Source organism: Triticum urartu, chromosome 7A, assembly GCF_056163025.1.
Source record: "Triticum urartu cultivar PI428250 chromosome 7A, HENAU_Tu73, whole genome shotgun sequence".
NCBI classification, from domain to species: Eukaryota; Viridiplantae; Streptophyta; class Magnoliopsida; order Poales; family Poaceae; genus Triticum; species Triticum urartu.
The window spans coordinates 148,300,883-148,318,505 of NC_141879.1; the positions used below are offsets into that span (position 1 = coordinate 148,300,883).

Sequence of the window (17,623 nt, forward strand, 5' to 3'; positions counted from 1 at the left end):
CAAAAACCGTGCCAGGCTGCATCTCTCCCCTCTTCTCTCAGACCCACCCGCTCTCCACACCCCACCTGCAGCCAACCTAACCCCTCCTTGTACTTTGCATCGACCCCCTCGCGCGTGTCCGAAACTCTCTCGAACCCGACCTGGACAGTTGTCACCGTTGGACTCAGATCATCCCCAAACATCCGTAAAATATCTGCGTTTCTCCATTGAACTCCCCTAACCTTTTATTCTCGATCGTCCGATCCTGATCCGATGATCCAAATCCCCCTCCATTACCTACATGCTATATATAGCCCCTGACCCTAAATTTAGGCCTCATGTCTCATCCACCCATCACCGCCGCCGCTACACTCAAATCCCCATCGGGATCTCCCCCTGCCCAAGCCACCCAACCAGTTCGCTGCAGCCATCCACCTGCCCAAATCCCCTCGCAGCCTGCCTCCTTTTCCCTCCTTTGCTCGATCCCGAGTGAATCGTGAGCACCAGCGCCTCCCCGCCGCCTGCGCGTCCACGCCGCTGGCGACAACAGCAACAGCAGGTCATGTCGCCGGCCTTGTCCCGCTCATTTTCTTCCCTGCCTTCTCTTCGTTTGCTCCCCGTGCTCCTCTCTCTCTCTCAACCTCCCTAATCTCTCTCGCCTCTCCCTTCTCTAGCAGGGACTCGACGCCATGGACGCTCGCGTCCACGATCTTGCAGCGCCGCCGCCTGGAGCTTCTTCGCCGGAGGCCTTCGCCTCGTCCGCGTCGCCGGCGTCCATCCCCGCCCGAACCTCGTGCCCAAGGAGCCCCATGCCGAGCTCCTCCTCCCTGCCTTCGCCTCGGCCTCGTCCAGGAGACAAACCAACGCATAAGTTCCGCCGCACCGAGCCGTCCCCGACCTCCACCTCGTCGCCAGCGCCGCCGCCTTGCTCCGCCCTCGCCCTCGTCCCGTCGGTGAACCGCACCGGCAGGTCGTCCTCGCCGGATTGTGCAGCCGCTGCATCCCTGCTGTCATCGCTGCTCTACTCCTTGTTGAGCAGAGGACAACGCATCAGGGAGCGCTTGCCCGGTCCAGCCGCGTGTGCTGACCGCGTCCAAATGCATCTACCGCGTGGCCCGCCAGCCATCTCGCGCCAGACGCCGCCCTCCACTGCTGCCTCGTCGCTGTCCAGTCGTGTCGCCGCACCCTGCTTCCTCTGAATCAAAGACGAGTGCGCTGCCCTCGAGCGTTGACCGCTCCCCGAGCGGCCTCTCCCAGGCCCAGTTCAAGCCTGCCTGCCTCACCACCAAACCGGGCCTGGCCCATGGGTGAGGCCACACCCCAGCGTTTCCCCTGTGTTTTTTACCTGTTGGGCCAGCCTGCCAGTTTTGGCCCGAATAGGTTTTTTTAAGGCTCTGTGAATTTCTGTATTTTTCCTGAGACTGCCAAATTTGCAGAAAAGTCCCTAGAGTTCATGCATATAATAACTCACAAACCGTGCATTGGATTAAAACAAACTTTATATGTAAAATGCTTAGTTTTTTGTCTAGTTTCATAATATGCCACTTTCATCCATGTTTAAAATGCTGTTTGGTTAAATTTGCTCCTATGCCATGTTAAAGTGCTTTAATTCATAACTTAATAACCGTAGCTCCAAACTTAATAAACTTTATATGTATTCATGGTGGCTTTACTTTGCATGTTTAACAATTCTAAAATATGCCTTAGGACAGAACAGTACCAAATCCATAAATATGTACATGAGGATTTTCCGGACTTGTTGTTTGTTGTTCCGGCCTCATTTAAACTTGCCTAGATAGGTAGTTTTCTTTTGCTTCACCTCTTGCCATGATAATCAACGTTTAATATTGTTGATTACATAAACGGGAGAGAACTAAATAAGTCATGTGGTATTTCGTCAATATGCAACTCGTTGCATATTGAGCTCCACTTAATTTGTAGGTTTGCTTGTGCACTTTGACATGCCATGCCTTTTTAAACCGGACATGCATCATACTTGTTTGCGCATCATTCCATGCTTATGTGATGGTTGTTTACCATGTTGTTTGCTTCTTTCCGGTGTTGCTTCTTCGGGTTAGTTCCGATAACATCGCGTTTGTGAGGATCCGTTCGACTACGTCCGTTTGTCTTCTTCATGGACTCGTTCTTCTTCCTTGCGGGATCTCAGGCAAGATGATCATACCCTCGAAATCACTTCTATCTTTGTTTGCTAGTTGCTCGTTCTATTGCTATGCCGTGATACCTACCACTTGCTATATCATGCCTCCCATATTGCCATGTCAAGCATCTAATCCTCATTTCCTAGCAAACCGTTGTTTGGCTATGTTACCGCTTTGATCAGCCCCTCTTATAGCGTTGCTAGTTGCAGGTGAAGATGAAGTTTGTTCCATGTTTTGGAACATGGATATGTTGAGATATCACAATATCTCTTATTTAATTAATGCATCTATATACTTGGTAAAGGGTGGAAGGTCCGGCCTTATGCCTGGTGTTTTGTTCCACTCTTGCCGCCCTAGTTTCCGTCATACCAGTGTTATGTTCCTTGATTTTGCGTTCCTTACACAGTTGGGTGTTATGGGGACCCCTTGACAGTTTGCTTTAAATAAAACTCCTCCAGCAAGGCCCAACCTTGGTTTACCTTTTGCCTCACCACCACCTACTTTTCCCTTGGGAGTCGCGCTCCCGAGGGTCATCTTTATTTTAAGCCCCCCCGGGTCAATGCTTGTCTAAGTGTTGGTCCGAACTAGAGTCCTTTGCAGCGCCACCTCGGGGAAACTTGAGGGTTGGTTTTAGTTGTACGGAGCGCTCATCCGGTGTTGCCCTGAGAACGAGATATGTGCAGCTCCTATCGGGATGTCGGCGCATCGGACGGTTTTGCTGGTATTGTTTTACCATTGTCGAAATGTCTTGTAACCGGGATTCCGAGACTGATCGGGTCTTCTCGGGAGAAGGAATATCCCCCGTTGACCGTGAGAGCTTGTGATGGGCTAAGTTGGGACACCCCTGCAGGGTTTTGAACTTTCGAAAGTCATGCCCGCGGTTATGGGCAGATGGGAATTTGTTAATGTACAGTTGTAGAGAACTTGACACTTGATTTAATTAAAATGCACCAACCGCGTGTGTAGCCGTGATGGTCTCTTTCCGGCGGAGTCCGGGAAGTCAACACGGTTCTTGTGTTATGCTTGAACATAAGTAGTTTCATGATCACTTCTTGATCACTTCTAGTTCATGACCGTTGCGTTGCTTCTCTTCTCGCTCTCATTTGCGTAAGTTAGCCACCATATATGCTAGTGCTTGCTGCAGCTCCACCTCACTACCCCTTTTCCTACCCATAAGCTTAAATAGTCTTGATCTCGCGGGTGTCAGATTGCTGAATCCTTGTGACTCACAGATACTTTCAAACAGTTGCAGGTGCCGATGATACTCGTGCAGGTGACGCAATCGAGCTCAAGTGGGAGCTCGATGAAGATCGTGTTCGTTGTGTTGTTTCGTTTCCTTTCGATCAGTAGTGGAGCCCAGTTGGGACGATCGGGGATCTAGCATTAGGGGTTGTCTTTCTTTATTTGGTTCCGTAGTCGGACCTTGACTGTATTCTGGATGATATAATGCTATATTTATGTATTGTGTGAAGTGGCGATTGTAAGCCAACTCTTTATCCCTCTCTTATTCAGTACATGGGATGTGTAAAGATTACCCCTCTTGCGACATACCTAATATGCGGTTATGCCTCTAAGTCGTGCTCCGACACGTGGGAGATATAGCCGCATCGTGGGTGTTACAGCACGGCTGGCGCCCTCCGGAGCCAGATCAGATTAAGATCAACACCGATGCAACAGTTGATCGTGATGAGGGGAAGAGTGGAGCCGGCGGCGTGGCAAGATCGTCTACGGCCTTATTGGGTGCCTGGTGTAAACCAACCCCGGAGTTACTGAACCCATGATTGCAGAAGCCCTTGCTGTTCGAGAAGGAGTAATCTTTGCAAATCTCAGAGGGTTTGAGCATGTGGTGGTGGAGACAGACAGCCTAGAGGTGGTAAACCTCTGGAACACTCGCCTCAACAGTCGTTCGGTTGTGGCACCAATTATCTTAGAAATAGAAGAGCTTTCAACTAGTTTTCATTCTTTTGTAATTCAGCATGTAAGTAGATCAGCTAATGGTCCAGCTCACCTATGTGCTAAACGTGCATGCAATGTGGCTGTGACCGAAAGCTGGCTTACGGAGACTCCCAGCTTCCTGATCAGCAGTCTTTTAACTGACTGTTTAAAGAACGCTTTTGTTTGAATAAAACTCTAAATTTCCCGAAAAAAAAGAGTCGCCGATCCAACCTGATCTCTGTCGGCGGTTACGCACCGCGCGCCATCAAGCCAGCTTCTTCGCGCGCACGTACATGGCAGCATCGGCGGTCTTCCGAACAAGCTGGCTTCTCCAACAAATCCTGGGCTCAGGCGGCGGCGCGGTTCCTCCAAAACGAGCCAGCCACCAGCGCACACTCGGGGACCTCCCGGGCAGTACGCGGAGCGTCCACGGCGGGTGTCTCCGAACGAGCCGGTAAACTGGAGATCCAGCGGCGCAACACAGGTCCGCCTCCATCCGTGCGTACAAGCAGCGGCCGTACAGAGTTTGGCGTAGCTCCGTACGGACATGCATCCATGCATACTGCATACCCTATGCACACGGCAACACGAGCTAGGTTCTTCAGGTTCCGTGTCATCTCGAGACCACATGGACCAGGCGACCAACCCGACGCACCAGTGCCTCGATCACGGGAGGGCCTTGCACGCGGCATCGACACCTTCATCAAGCCGGCTTGCAGCGCGGGACATCGGGAGGGCCCGCAGGCCTTGGACTTCGAGGCACACGCACGGACGAGATCTTCACCAAGCCGTTCCATCCACCTCCTGCGCCTCGCACGTCATCCACCCTCGAGCCATCGATCTGCATCTTCACCGAGCGATCTGCACCTACACCTTTACATCAAACCGAACATCAACATCAAGCTGTACGACTACGCCAGGCTAGAAACTCAATATACTTGGTCCAGCACATCTATGAGAAGCGATCTCAACATGCACCATCCACACGCGCAGGTCGGTGTGGAACAAGATGCATTCTTCATCGACTTCTTCAGACGCGACACGGCGACACTTGGTCGTTGCGAGGGACGCCTTCAAACGACACATTATTCTCGACACGTCGCTCCGACGTCATCGCCGACACTTAATCGCCAATGTCTTCATCAACGTGGTCATCAGCATCTTCGTCAACACAACGCCCCCACCTCGTCCACAAGATGGACATCTAGCGTTTTCTGACAGATTTTTTTGCAAGGCGCGACCTCGACGACGGTAATGACCGCGTCACGACGACGGCATCTTCCGCGTCATCCACGACGGCACGACTGCATCGACACAGCGTCACTACAGTGACGACCCTACACGGCCACACGGTTCTGGCAAAACCGATGTGTGCTCGATGGGCTTCCTCTGGTCTTGGCAAAATCGGTGGACTCATCGCCGACGGCACCCTCTGACATCCGCAAAGTGCATCGTCCATGTCTGCAGCTCCGTCATAGCACTTTTTTTTTGCGCCTCCGGCTTTATGCAGCTTCATCATCCACGACTATCTCGACCACGGCTACATCACATGATCGGCTACCTCGACATTGACATTAATGGCTACGTCTACAGCAACACATTGGCAACTACTCCAGTCAACAACATCCGCGTCGTCACTATCGTCCACGTCACTCCCGCTGTGACTGCGAGAGGGAATAGAGGAGAAGTCAGGAAGGCACCAGAAGGAGACGCAGTCACCGCCCTAGGTGCCGACCCATCAGAGACGCAGTTGATGATGGCGCAGCGGAGAAGACGACGGAAGCACAGAGTTCAAATTCAGTCGTCATCGTCTGTTTCACTCCCGCTACGACTGAGAGGGAATGTTAGAAGTATAATTATGTTTAAGTTAGAGATTAGGAGTTAGAGATAGGATTGGTTTAAACCATGTACGACGTGTTCCCTACTCCAAGTCTCTCTCTCATATTGTATTCTATATATATCCCACACCTGGGTCACATCAATACAACAACATAATATCCAGCCATCTTATATTTTCTACATCAGTTCAGACTTTTGAATGAGTTGGCTGGAGCATGATTCAATATGGTATCCGAGCCAAGAGGTCTTGAATTCAAGACCCTGCCAACGCCCCACATCCAAGGACTAAAATAGTCTAGACGTGAGGGGGAGTGTTGAAATATATTACCCATCTCCCTCCATAAATTCGGACTTTTCAATAAGTTGGCTGGCGGGTGATTATTTTGTACACCCGTATGATATACGGAGGATGCTATGCTATCCTCTGCTCGGCCTCTCGCCGGAGCCGAGAGCACTGGACACAGTGACGTAAACCGATGGCTCATGGCTCCAGTTGAAACGAGGCATGTCCTCCGGTAGCCCGCCTGTGCGACACCGCTGTGAGCGACTGCGACTGACGCTCGGTGCTCGTGATACTCCCGTCGAGATTATTCATCATCCATGTGCCCGTGCTATCATCAGCGCCCCAGGCTGCCCCTTCCGGCGGTGGCCACATGAATATTGGTTTCATGAGCGGCACCTCCGGCGGCGGTGCTGACTTGGCGATGACCTGCACCACCTCGGGCATGCTCGGACGGTCTGACGGGTTTGGGCTGCTGCACGCCAAGCCCAGAAGAAGCAGACGTTCGGCATCACCTCCAGCGTGCTGCGGGTCCTCATCCGGAGAAGAACCTGTGATCAGCACGGCATGGACGCACTCCATTAGCCTCCTCTCACGGTGGAGGCGCCACACTCTATCTGTGATTTGGGCGTCGCCTTCATCCACCGTCTGTCGAATCAGCGCCCGCTGGCCGGTGACGACCTCAAGGATGAGTACCCCGAGAGCGTATATGTCGGTCTGCCGCGTCGCCTTGCCGCACATGGCGTACTCCGGCGCAATGTAGCCCCACGTGCCACCAACGCCGGTGGCGGAGTTCCGACCCACATCCACGGTGCAGGCCAGGCCAAAGTCACCGAGGCGTGCCCAATAGCTAGAGTCTAGCATCACATTGCTCGCCTTGATGTCACGGTGGAGCACCATCGGCTCGTACTCGTGGTGGACGTAGTAAAGGCCGGTAGCAATGTCCCTGACGATTCCGTAGCGGGTGGCCCATTGCTGAATGGCCGTGCCAGTGCGTTGCGCCTGTTGTAGCCCGGTGCCATTGCTCACTTTGGGGAAGAGATGTTGATCCAAGCTGCCGTTGGTCGTGAACTCGAACACAAGTAGTGGCTCTCCTTTGTTATAAGACCACCCTGAAAATACATGTACATTTGTGTACGCATAGCATGACAAATTAGTCCTTGGTGTAGTTGTATAATTACGTACAAGTAATGCTAGCTACAGTTACAAAAAAAGTAGCTACGGATTGATCTACGGATTAATCCCGACCGTGATTAAAAGTAACCTCCCTGATTTTACAGTGGGCGCCCACGTCACCCGTAAGCTGCATCCGTGGGAAATGTGCCGTTGATGCAGCGTTTTTTTTCTTGCGGGGACTGTTGATGTAGCATTACTTAGTATGTAGATACGTTGCAAGCTAGAAATTACGTGTATATAGAAAAAAAATGGATGTGTCTATAGCTCATCTAGACGTGACATAATGACATCATCAACTGTTTGTTATTTTTTTGTTTTTTTTTGTTTTTTATTTGTCTTCATTTTTTCCTTGTCACCCATGTACGAACCGGACTAGAGTAAAATTAATTTTCTACACACTAGGCTGCGTTGGGTCGTTGATGTTGAGCCGCAGTGCTACAGTGTAGTCTACAGTGACACACGATTTGCTACAGGAATTTTGATTTGCTACAGGAATTTTGCGTCAACGACGTACTAGTGTGTTGACTTCCTTTCTCAGTGGACACAAACGTCCTATACTAGGGATCACTTAACACATTAACAAGCACTCGAGTGACAATGTAATCATTTAAAAAGATCAATGAATAAATTGTAGAACGATGTGAATATATTTTTAGAAAGAGGTGAATATATTTTTTACGACGAGGTGAATATACTCTTACTGGTTTTTGTCTGTTTGTCGCGCACGAAAAAATCACGCACCTACTGTGTCGCAACTCGGACAAAAAAGGGTCGGACTCCAGTTACAAGTTCAAAGTGGACTTGCAATTGGGACGAAAAAAGTCGTGCCCAGGTTGCGTGTTGAGGATGGACTTGCAACTGGGACAAAAAAAGTCGGGCACCAATTGCGAGTGGAGGATGAGATGAGAACTTAGACAAAAAAAAAGGTTGGGCTCCAGTTGCGAGTCGAGTGTAGACTTGCAACTAGAAAAGATGGCCGGACCCCAGTTGCGAGTTAAGGATGAACTTGCAACTGGGACAAAAAAGACCAGGGACCAGTTGCGAGTCAAGGATGGACTTGCAACTGGGACAAAAAAAGCTCGCGCTCAAGTTGCGAGTTCTTGGTGGACTTGCAACTAGTACAAAAAAATGTTAGGCCCAGTTGCGAGCCGATGGTGAACTTATAACTGGGACATAAAAAGGTCAAGCCCCCATTTGCGAGTCAAGGGTGGACTTGCAACTGAGACAAAAAAAGGTTGAGCCCAGTTGCAAGTCAACGTAGACTTGCAATTGGGACAATATGTTGACCCAGTTGCGAGTCAAGATTAGACTATCAACCAGGAAAAAATGTCGAGTCTAGTTGTGAGTCGATGGTGGACTTGTAACGAGGACAAAAAAAACTCAAGCCCCGGTTGCAAGTCGAGGGTCGACATGCAATTGAGACTAAAAAAGATCAGGCTCTAGTTGCGAGTTGAAGGTGAACTTGCAACTAGCGAAAAAAAAGTTGGGCCTCAGTTACAAGTCGAGGGTAGACTTAAAATTGGGACAAAAAACTTTCCGGCTACAGTTGCGATTCGAGGATGGACTTGCAACGTAGACAAAAAAAAATGTTAAAGTCCAGTTGCAAGTCGAGGGTGGGATTGCAACTACGACAAAAGGTCAGGCCCGAATTGCAAGGTGAGGGTAGACTTGCAACTTAGAAAAAAAAGACAACCCACGTTTGGTGGTGGACAGCCAACTAACAACGATGAAAACAATCATAAGTTTAAAAGAATTTGAAAATAAAAAATAACATATCATGAATTAAAAAAGTTAACAAATTTGGAAGAAATAAATAAAGAAGAAGAAAAAGGCAAAAGAAACAAAAATGAAAAAAATCACTTGTAGCCACAACAGCCAAGGAGGCATGCACGAGGAACAAAATCAAATGGATCAACAGCGGCCTACTGCCACGACGGGCGCCCCGCAAGTAATGCGTACACGAAAAGGATCAGTCAATAAAAAATAAATAAAGAATACTAATCTTGATGTCTAAATCATGTGACTAAAAAAGTAGATGTGAGATACTATTTCACATCTAGATGTGAAATATCAAATCTGAAAAAAAAAGATACAAACATTGCATTAGTCCTTTTTTACAATTGGAAGGTTCAGGCCAGTAAGTTGCCCGCCGTAGTCCCAGTCAAATAAGATTATGTTTAATAAAAGGATTGCTTTCAACCACGTCATCTATGAATTTGTCAAATCTCGACATTCTAAAGCACCAAGGTCATCACCTAACCATACTGGCTCCCATTCTCATTCGGTATTACTGTATAAGAACAAAACAAACATTGATACAATTTTATTAAATTTGCATACTTTTTGCAATCTTAAGGCCAATTTACGATTTGGTCAAATAAGATTATGTTTAATAAAAGGACTGCTTTCAACCACGCCATCTTTGAATTTGTCGAATCTCAACATTTTAAAGCACAAGGTCATCATCTAACCATACTGGTTCCCTTCTTATTCGGTATTACCATATAAGAATAAAACAAAACAAGAGTGGCGTTTTGGCACACGGGAGCGCACACTCCTGATTTTTAAAATGTGTGTTTTAGATGTATTTTGAAATGTCAAAAATTCCAAACAAAAATTTGACATGTGCATCTCGATATTCTACATGCTCACAAAGTCGTTTCGTAAAATACCGAAAAGTTATGTGTCGCATGTGAAAAAGACAAAATTCAGTATTAAAAAATGCTTTTCACAAGTCATATTTTTGTCTTTTTTACACAAGCCACAAAATATGTCGATTTTCTCCGAAATTTGACGTGTGCACACATAATGTCGAGATGTATGCGCCAAATTTTTGTTTCGAATTTTTTCACACTTTGAAATATATTTTTCTGGTGGCAAGAGCGCGCCTCCCATGTGCCAAAGCGAATTTCTGCAAACACTGATGCAATTTTTTTAAATTTGCATACTTTCCACAATGTTATGGCTAATCTACAATATGAGGTGATTGACTTAAATACTGAAAACAAGTATGGATATCAGTGTATTAATAGGATTTGTGCGACGCGTATTCCATGTTGTCTGTGTTGTAGGCTTGTAGCCTGTTGGAACTTGGAACGCGTATAGGATGGTGCAGAGGCTGGTGATCTATTCCGCTTTTTGAAAGAAAAGAAAAGGGAAAAGTCTGAAAAAAACCCTTCAATTCGTACCCCGAGTCTGAATCAAACCCCGAATTCGAAATCCCTGAAACTGTCACCCTGATCTCTCTGATCCTGGTTAATCCCGGCTGATTTATGCTAACAAGTCGCTTTTGAGAACGGGATCGCTTACGTGGCAGGGATTAAGGGAAATAAGATGCCACGTAGTGCTGACAGCGGGCCTAGCTCAGTAGTTAGCTCGTCGGCCACGCGGGGTTCAGAAGGGGGCTCGAGGTGGGGAATTTTTCAAGGATTCGTCGGCGGCATAAATCAGAGGAGAGCACCACCGCCGCCGTGGAAGTACACGAGGACGTGCGGCATGAATCAGAGAAGGCGGGCGGGGGGCGAAGGAGGGCACCACTCACAGGTCTTCCTCCTCCGGCGCAGCGTACCCTAGAGGTGGGGGCGGGCGGCGGGCGGAGGAGGGCACGCGAAGGAGGGCGTACGAGCCGGCGAACAAGGTGCCCCGCTGGATTTCGTGGAGTGATGACAACGCAGGAAGAAGGTACTACTGCTGCGTCTATGAACTTGCAAGCTCTCCCTCTCCATATCTTGTTCTGTACCAATTTTGCTTCTTCTTTTCCTGTTGTTGGTTCTGATTCAATTTACTGTTGAATCTGTAATCAGAGAGATGGTAGTGACTATTTTCTATGGCATGATTATCCTTGCAGCCCATTCATCAGGCACCTGCCTTTTGATCTTCGAGATGTACGGAGCAGGATTGAGGATGAACTTGATGGACAGCAAGCATGGTAGAGAAAGGTAGCAGATGGTGCACACAGACAACAAGTTGAAGTGATGAGGGAGAGAGTTGCAGCAGCTATTCCACTGATTGAGAAAGTAGAAGAGAACAATGTTGAGATTGAGGCATTGAGGGGAACACTAAATTAGCAAGTGACTGGGTGCTGTAATGCATTTGGCACCCTTTTGTAAGACCAACTAGCAGAATATGTCCATTATATAATGGAGATTTGTAGTACTGTTGACATCTTAACAGAGATATTGGCCAAATGGAGATTTGTAGTACTGCTGACATCTTAACTAGCAGAATATTGGCCAAAATAGAGATTTGTAGTGCCATTTTAGAAAGAAAAAAAATTAACACATAAGTGCCAGGCAAATAGCATCATTAACAGTGACACACATAACCACCAGTACATTGGCCATACTGACTTAAGAATTTAAACCAAAAGGACATAACAACCAGTTCTGTAGTACTACTGACATCTGATTTAACATACTAATAAGACGAGAGAAGAATGAGTAAAGCATGATCAATTCTTTGATTTTTTCTTGGCTTGCACATTATTTTTCCTCGGAGCCTTCCTCTTCCCTCCACTTGGTCCTGCTTCTGCTTGATCTTTTCCTTTGCTCTTGGCCTGTTGGCTTGCTCTGATCTGAGCATCAGTGCTTGCTTGCTGGAGTAACAAAAGACAGTACATAAGCATCTCAAACAATACTCGACTAATTGGGAAGTGCAAAAGTGTTTACCTCAGTTGCCTTAATTTTCGTCCCTGTTTTCTTCAGGAAGGCATTTTTCTTCTGCCCTTTTTCAGGATTTTTTTTGCAACCTGTCTTGTTGTGACCCTTGTGGCCACACATGCTGCAAGTAATTTTAGTGCCATGCTTTGACATTTTCTTACCTTTTGGTGCTTCTCCCTCTTCCCTCTTCCTGTCATTCTTCCTAGGCCTACCAGGCATACTCACATAACCAGGTGCTTGTGGTCTAGGCTTGTCAGAGATAGGCCATCTTTCCTCACCTTCAACTGGCTCCAAACAGTGCTCGTATACTTTCTTAAATTGCTCAAGTGAATAACATTTGTGAATGAAGTCAGATACTTTTTTTCCACACTTGTATATGGCACTGATGGCATGGCAGCAAGGTAGCCCTGCCAGCTGGAAATAACCACAGGAGCAAGTCCATTTATCCAAATTAACAGTATAGCTCCTTCCTCTGCCACTCACATGTTTTACCTCAAACCCTTCCTTCCCATTCCAGAGCACATCACAGAACTGAGTCAATTTGATGGCCACCTTAAGCTTCTTGAAAATGTTTGGGCATATCTCTGTATTACTAGCAGTCCACTTGTCACTCTTGGTTCTGTTCTCTTGAACTCTAAGTGTCATCTTGTGCCTAATCTTCTCTAGCATAGAGATGATAGGATAGAATCTGGCCTCAATTATAGCATTGTTGAAGGACTCACATAGATTGTTATCCACCGAGTCACATAGGGATCCAACTGGAAAGAATGCTCTAGCCCAATGCTTAGGCTCTGTATTCATGATTTCCCTCGCACCTTCAGGTGTATCTTGAGCTAACTTGGCCTTCCTATACATGAAATCCTCTCTGTTTGCAGCCTTGGCAATTGCCCAGAATTTCTTTTGCAGAGCATGCGCTCTAAACTTCTTTTTCCAGTTAGCATAGATGTGTCTAGCACACATTCTGTGTTGTGCCTTTGGTAGATAGTCTTTCATGGCACTTAGCAACCCCTGCAGAGATATTTACATTAGTATTATAAGTACTTGATAACATAATTAGTCGAGGCGACTAAATGTAGCCAACATAAGCTTAAATTGAGTAGGTCGTGCTCCGTCAAGGCGACTAAACCTAGTCGACATGATTACAAATTAACTGAACATGGAGAGAAGAATATACCTTCTGTTGATCTGAAATGAAAACCCAACCTTCACCTTGATCATTAATATCCAAGTCCTTTATAAGAAGACCAATGAACCATTCCCAAGTTTCTGTTGTTTCCTTCTCCACCACTGCCCAAGCTACTGGATACATTTGGTTATTAGCATCTCTACCAACAGCACAAAGAAGCTCACCATGGCATGCTCCTTTGAAAAAACAACCATCAAGTCCAATCACCCTTCTACATGCTTTAAAACCTTGTTTCATAGCACTGAAACACGCATAGAAGCTCTGGAAAATATTTTGCTCCATATTAGTAGGGTCCAAGCCAACAAATATTGTACTTCCAGGATTGCTCCTCAGCAGTTCTAGCTGGTAATCGAATACCTTGGTGTACTCCTCTTTCATACCTGCTAGTAGTTTCTCTGAAACAATCTTCTTGGCAGCCTTACACTTGGATGTTGACACATCAGCAAAGAAATCTTTAAGAACAGTAGCTTTAATGCTGTCAATCTTCCATGTGGGGTTGGCTCTTAAGATGTGCTCATACCTTCTTGATATAACCTTAGCGGTAACAAGATGATTGTCTCTATTAGGTGCACACTCATGTTCAGATTCAAATGTTAACACCTGGAACCTAGAACACCTGGTAGTTTTAGCACCATATATAAGCCATGGGCATCCAGGCCATCCACACTTAGCCCTGATCCTATCTTCCTCTGATTTCATGAATATTATACTTCTAAATGTGAGCAGTCCATATTTTATTAGCGCCTTTCTCATCTGCTCCTTGCTCCTGAAAACCATCCCTAAACCGAACATTGGAATGTCTGCCTTTGGGTTATACCTGGGGTACTTGCTCTTCCTCCTCACAACATGGCCATCATGATCACTATCTTCATCATATGAATAATCTTCATCGTCCGAATCGAAGTGATCTTCTCCTATCACCTCTTCAACATTTGCAACTAAATCAATTGGAACAGCACCTGTTGGATTTTTCTGTGCCCACTTCTTAGAATCTCTAATTCTCTTCTTAAATGCCTTTGCTTCTTCCTTAAGTTCCACATACTCTTCCTCTAGTCCACTGTCGTCACTACCTGCCACATAATCACTATCTTCACTGCTTGAATCACTGTCATGTTGAGACTCACTGTTATGTTCTTCTCTTTCTGGTACTCTTGGTTGCTGAACTGTTTCATTAATCATCCTACTTTCTGACCCAGGATTGAGCACTTGAGAGCTTGCTTTCATAGCATAAGTCACTTGTGAACTCTGTCCATACTGAACTCTGAAACTCTCTCTCACTCTCCTCCTTACAGGGCTGGCAATAACTGAAGTTATAACTCCAGTGTCATCTGGTACAAGCACATGCTCATTTGTGTCAGACAGTCCATTAACATTGGCAACAGTGAAGTCCACTTGTTCTTCAGCACTGATGATAACATCAGGTGCTTCCTCACTATCTCCCTCTTCCTCATTCTGTATCTCTTCTTCAAAATCGCTCCCACTCTTTTCAGTTTTCTCATGTTCCTCTCCAAAGTACTCAACATATACATCAGCCACTCCTCCATCAGCTGTGTACTCTGACATTTTCATACAACCAGCATCATTGAAAAGAAACATCAAGCCATCTGAAAGTTCTTTACCTGGCAGCAAGAAATAAAGCTTCATGGCATCTTTGTATGTGATATGATCACCTAAATGCCCTGTGATTTCCGGTAAGGACAATTTGTCCCTTTCTATCTCTGATATTTCCTCATCGCCTCCTACATAATCTAACTCAGGACCAATCCGGACAAATTGCCCTCCAAAGTGAAAGCGGACATACAGTTTCTCGCTCGGATCCATGATTACAGAAAGAACACCTACAGTAATACAGATAAATTAAGTACCCCATGGACAATACAACTTTTGACAAGGAACCACACACTAAGCACAAACCACTAACTTTTTCTGTAAAATACATGGAATCCTCAACAACCACCACTATCTAAAACCCTAGCCATATGCACCAAACGGCGGCCCATGCAAATAGGAAAACACTGGGAGGGGGCGCACATTACCTGCGTCTATTCCACCAGCGGCGATCGTCTTGCCTTCCTGATGATCAGCCGCCGTTCACCATCGTCGGCGCGCCTGAAGTTGAAGATACGAGCGAGATATGGGGAAGAACAGGAACGGAACAGAGATAGAAACGGGGGAAAAGAAGGGCCGGTCTGGTGGTGGGTTTAAGAGGCGACAAGTATGGCCCGTAGTCAGCCCAGTTGGTCATGATTTCCCCTCCATATCTGCCACGTAAGCAATTCCATTCTCACAAATGAACATTCAGCCGGGATTAGCCAGGATCAGAGAGATCAGGGTGACAGTTTCAGGGATTTCGAGTTCGGGGTTTGATTCAGACTCAGAGTACGAATTCAAGGTTTTATTTAGACTTTTTCCAAAAGAAAAAAGTATAACTTACCGACAAAGGGGACGATGTTCTTGTGGCGTAGCCGGTTGATGATGCTGACCTCGGCAAGAAAGTCGTCGTAGCAGCGGTTCTGCACATCGCGCGTGAACCTCTTGACCGCGACATCCATCGGTCGCTCCGTCTTTGAAGCGGAGGCCGTGAGCGTGCACCTGTACACGGTGCCGAACCCACCTCCCCCGAGCTTCATGGCTTCGTGGAAGTTACCGGTGGCCTTCTTGATGTCAGCAAATTCCACCTTGGTGGGCACCCCGGGGAGGCGCTCCATGGATCTCGCGAGTTGGTCCAGGTCCTTGTGCCACCGCCGGTACCTCGAGTTGAAGTAGCACGCCAGGCCGACGGCCATCACTGCGGTGGTAGCTACGGATCCGAGGACGGAGGACAGGATGGTCACCTTCCTTGACAGGCCTCCACCGATGTCGATGTAGGGGTAAGGGAGGAGCTGCTCGACCGTCGCGTTCCAGCGAGGTCGAGCGTTGTGTAGCTGCTCCGCCGTAGAGAGTAGGCCAAAACGGACGTACGGGTTAAAGTTGGTAATGTTCAGGCTCACCTCAGCTATGATGTTGTCAGGCTTGGGATTGGCTTGGACGTCCGCGTAGACCGACAGGCTGCGCCCCGCACTGTTGTAGTCGATCCACACGGTGTATTTGTTTGCTACCCGATCGATAGTGATATCGACAACCATGATGTCATCATAGTAGTGCTCCGTGATCGAGAGATTCGACAGCACGCCAATCCTGATAGAGACGGTGCTCCGGAGACTGCGGCGCTCCGAGATGTAGCCTCTGGACTACCGGCTCCGGTGAGGACGAGCGGGCCATCATCTCTGGCCATCAGTTCCATCATCAGCAAGGAGGTGTTTAGCATCGACGGGAGGATGAGGAAGGCGAGGCTATCCCGGCTGGACAGCGGCTGATATGCCACGGTGGCGCTGAAGGACGCCCCATCGACCTCCAGCCCGTCGCCGCCGTCGGGTCGAAGTTGCCAGAGTCGTATCGACTGATCGACGATGGACAACACCTGGGTGTTGTTCCCGTCGGAGTCGGAGAGGTTGCCGAAGCCTCTGGATTTTTTATCGATCAGATAGAATTCGGAGCCGACGCCGGCTATGGTGTAGTTGCCCCTGAGCCGATCCTGATTGGAATCAGTGCTTCGGCACGGCTGTGCCTTCGCGCGGGAGAAGAACATGATTAATAGGAGGATGAGGATGCCGCAGAGACATGGGACAAGCTGCTTCAGCGGAAAGGTCATTCTATGTTTCGCCCGGTAGTACTTGTTAGCCCAAGTACAGACTAGCTAGTACCAGACTAAAGAAAGAAGCAGGATATCTGCCCGAAGAACACTAGTACGAGCACTAGTAAACACACACACGCTCACGTGCTAGTGAGGAGACAGAGTGGTACTACTAGTGGAAGCTGGATGAATTGCTTGATTTTGGCTTCGTTACAAGAGAGAGAGCCGGGTCCTTTTATAGGCCCAGGATGTGCACAGCACACACACTAGAAATTACGTTGCTACTACTATAGCCATGCAAAGCCATTTCCGAGTAGGGCGTTTTGGTGATCGAGCTCCATGAAGCCCTTTATTTTTGAAAAATTCAAAATTTAAACTTTTTGACTTCAAAAAATTCTGAAAATAAATATGTAACTATACACGGATGAAATGCATGTGTGTAAAAATTCAAGATGAAATACTTCGAAATGCGACCTATAGAAAAAAGACAAATTTCTGGACTTTGAGGATGAATAGTAACATGTGTTAAAAGGCATCAGATTTGTCTTTTTTGCACAGCCTTCATTTCAACGTATTTCGTCCTAAAAATTTACACACATGTGTGTTATGCCTCCATGTATATCTGTAATTTTTTTCAGATTTTTTTGAATTGTAAAAATATGAATTTTCATGATTTTTGTGTTTTTCAAAAACCGGCCTCCATGGAGGCCGAGCTCCAAAAGGCATTTTCGTGAGTCA

At 47.3% G+C, this 17,623-nt stretch overlaps 2 protein-coding genes and 1 long non-coding RNA gene across 3 annotated transcripts; 1 reads left to right on the forward strand and 2 right to left on the reverse strand.

Moving 5' to 3' along the window:
• Nucleotides 1-337: 337 nt before the first annotated feature.
• Nucleotides 338-4,288, forward strand: LOC147958669 (uncharacterized). The gene is made up of 2 exons (XR_015611800.1): nt 338-1,286; nt 2,058-4,288. It is a non-coding gene; the product is annotated as an uncharacterized LOC147958669 (long non-coding RNA).
• A 1,823-nt stretch (nt 4,289-6,111) lies between these two features.
• On the reverse strand, nt 6,112-17,076 carry LOC125523708 (L-type lectin-domain containing receptor kinase IX.2-like). Its single transcript, XM_048688774.2, has 2 exons — nt 15,647-17,076; nt 6,112-7,304 (listed from the first exon to the last, which is right to left on the reverse strand). The coding sequence occupies exons 1-2, from the start codon at nt 16,335-16,337 to the stop codon at nt 6,394-6,396; spliced, it is 1,602 nt and encodes a 533-aa protein (XP_048544731.2). The 5' UTR covers nt 16,338-17,076; the 3' UTR covers nt 6,112-6,393.
• LOC147958670 (uncharacterized) lies at nt 11,755-15,042 on the reverse strand. The gene is made up of 3 exons (XM_087536936.1): nt 13,201-15,042; nt 12,036-13,034; nt 11,755-11,962 (listed from the first exon to the last, which is right to left on the reverse strand). The coding sequence occupies exons 1-3, from the start codon at nt 15,031-15,033 to the stop codon at nt 11,819-11,821; spliced, it is 2,976 nt and encodes a 991-aa protein (XP_087393062.1). The 5' UTR covers nt 15,034-15,042; the 3' UTR covers nt 11,755-11,818.
• Nucleotides 17,077-17,623: the final 547 nt, after the last annotated feature.

Excerpts from the sequence above, each read along its gene's own strand:
- LOC147958670 (XM_087536936.1), bottom strand. The coding sequence starts at position 15,033 with ATGGATCCGAGCGAGAAACTGTATGTCCGCTTTCACTTTGGAGGGCAA. Across the intron at positions 13,035-13,200 it reads TCATTTCAGATCAACAGAAG|GGGTTGCTAAGTGCCATGAA; the intron begins GTATATTCTTCT and ends ATATCTCTGCAG. Across the intron at positions 11,963-12,035 it reads CGAAAATTAAGGCAACTGAG|CAAGCAAGCACTGATGCTCA; the intron begins GTAAACACTTTT and ends TTGTTACTCCAG.
- LOC125523708 (XM_048688774.2), bottom strand. The coding sequence starts at position 16,337 with ATGGTTGTCGATATCACTATCGATCGGGTAGCAAACAAATACACCGTG. Across the intron at positions 7,305-15,646 it reads GAACATCGTCCCCTTTGTCG|GGTGGTCTTATAACAAAGGA; the intron begins GTAAGTTATACT and ends ATGTATTTTCAG.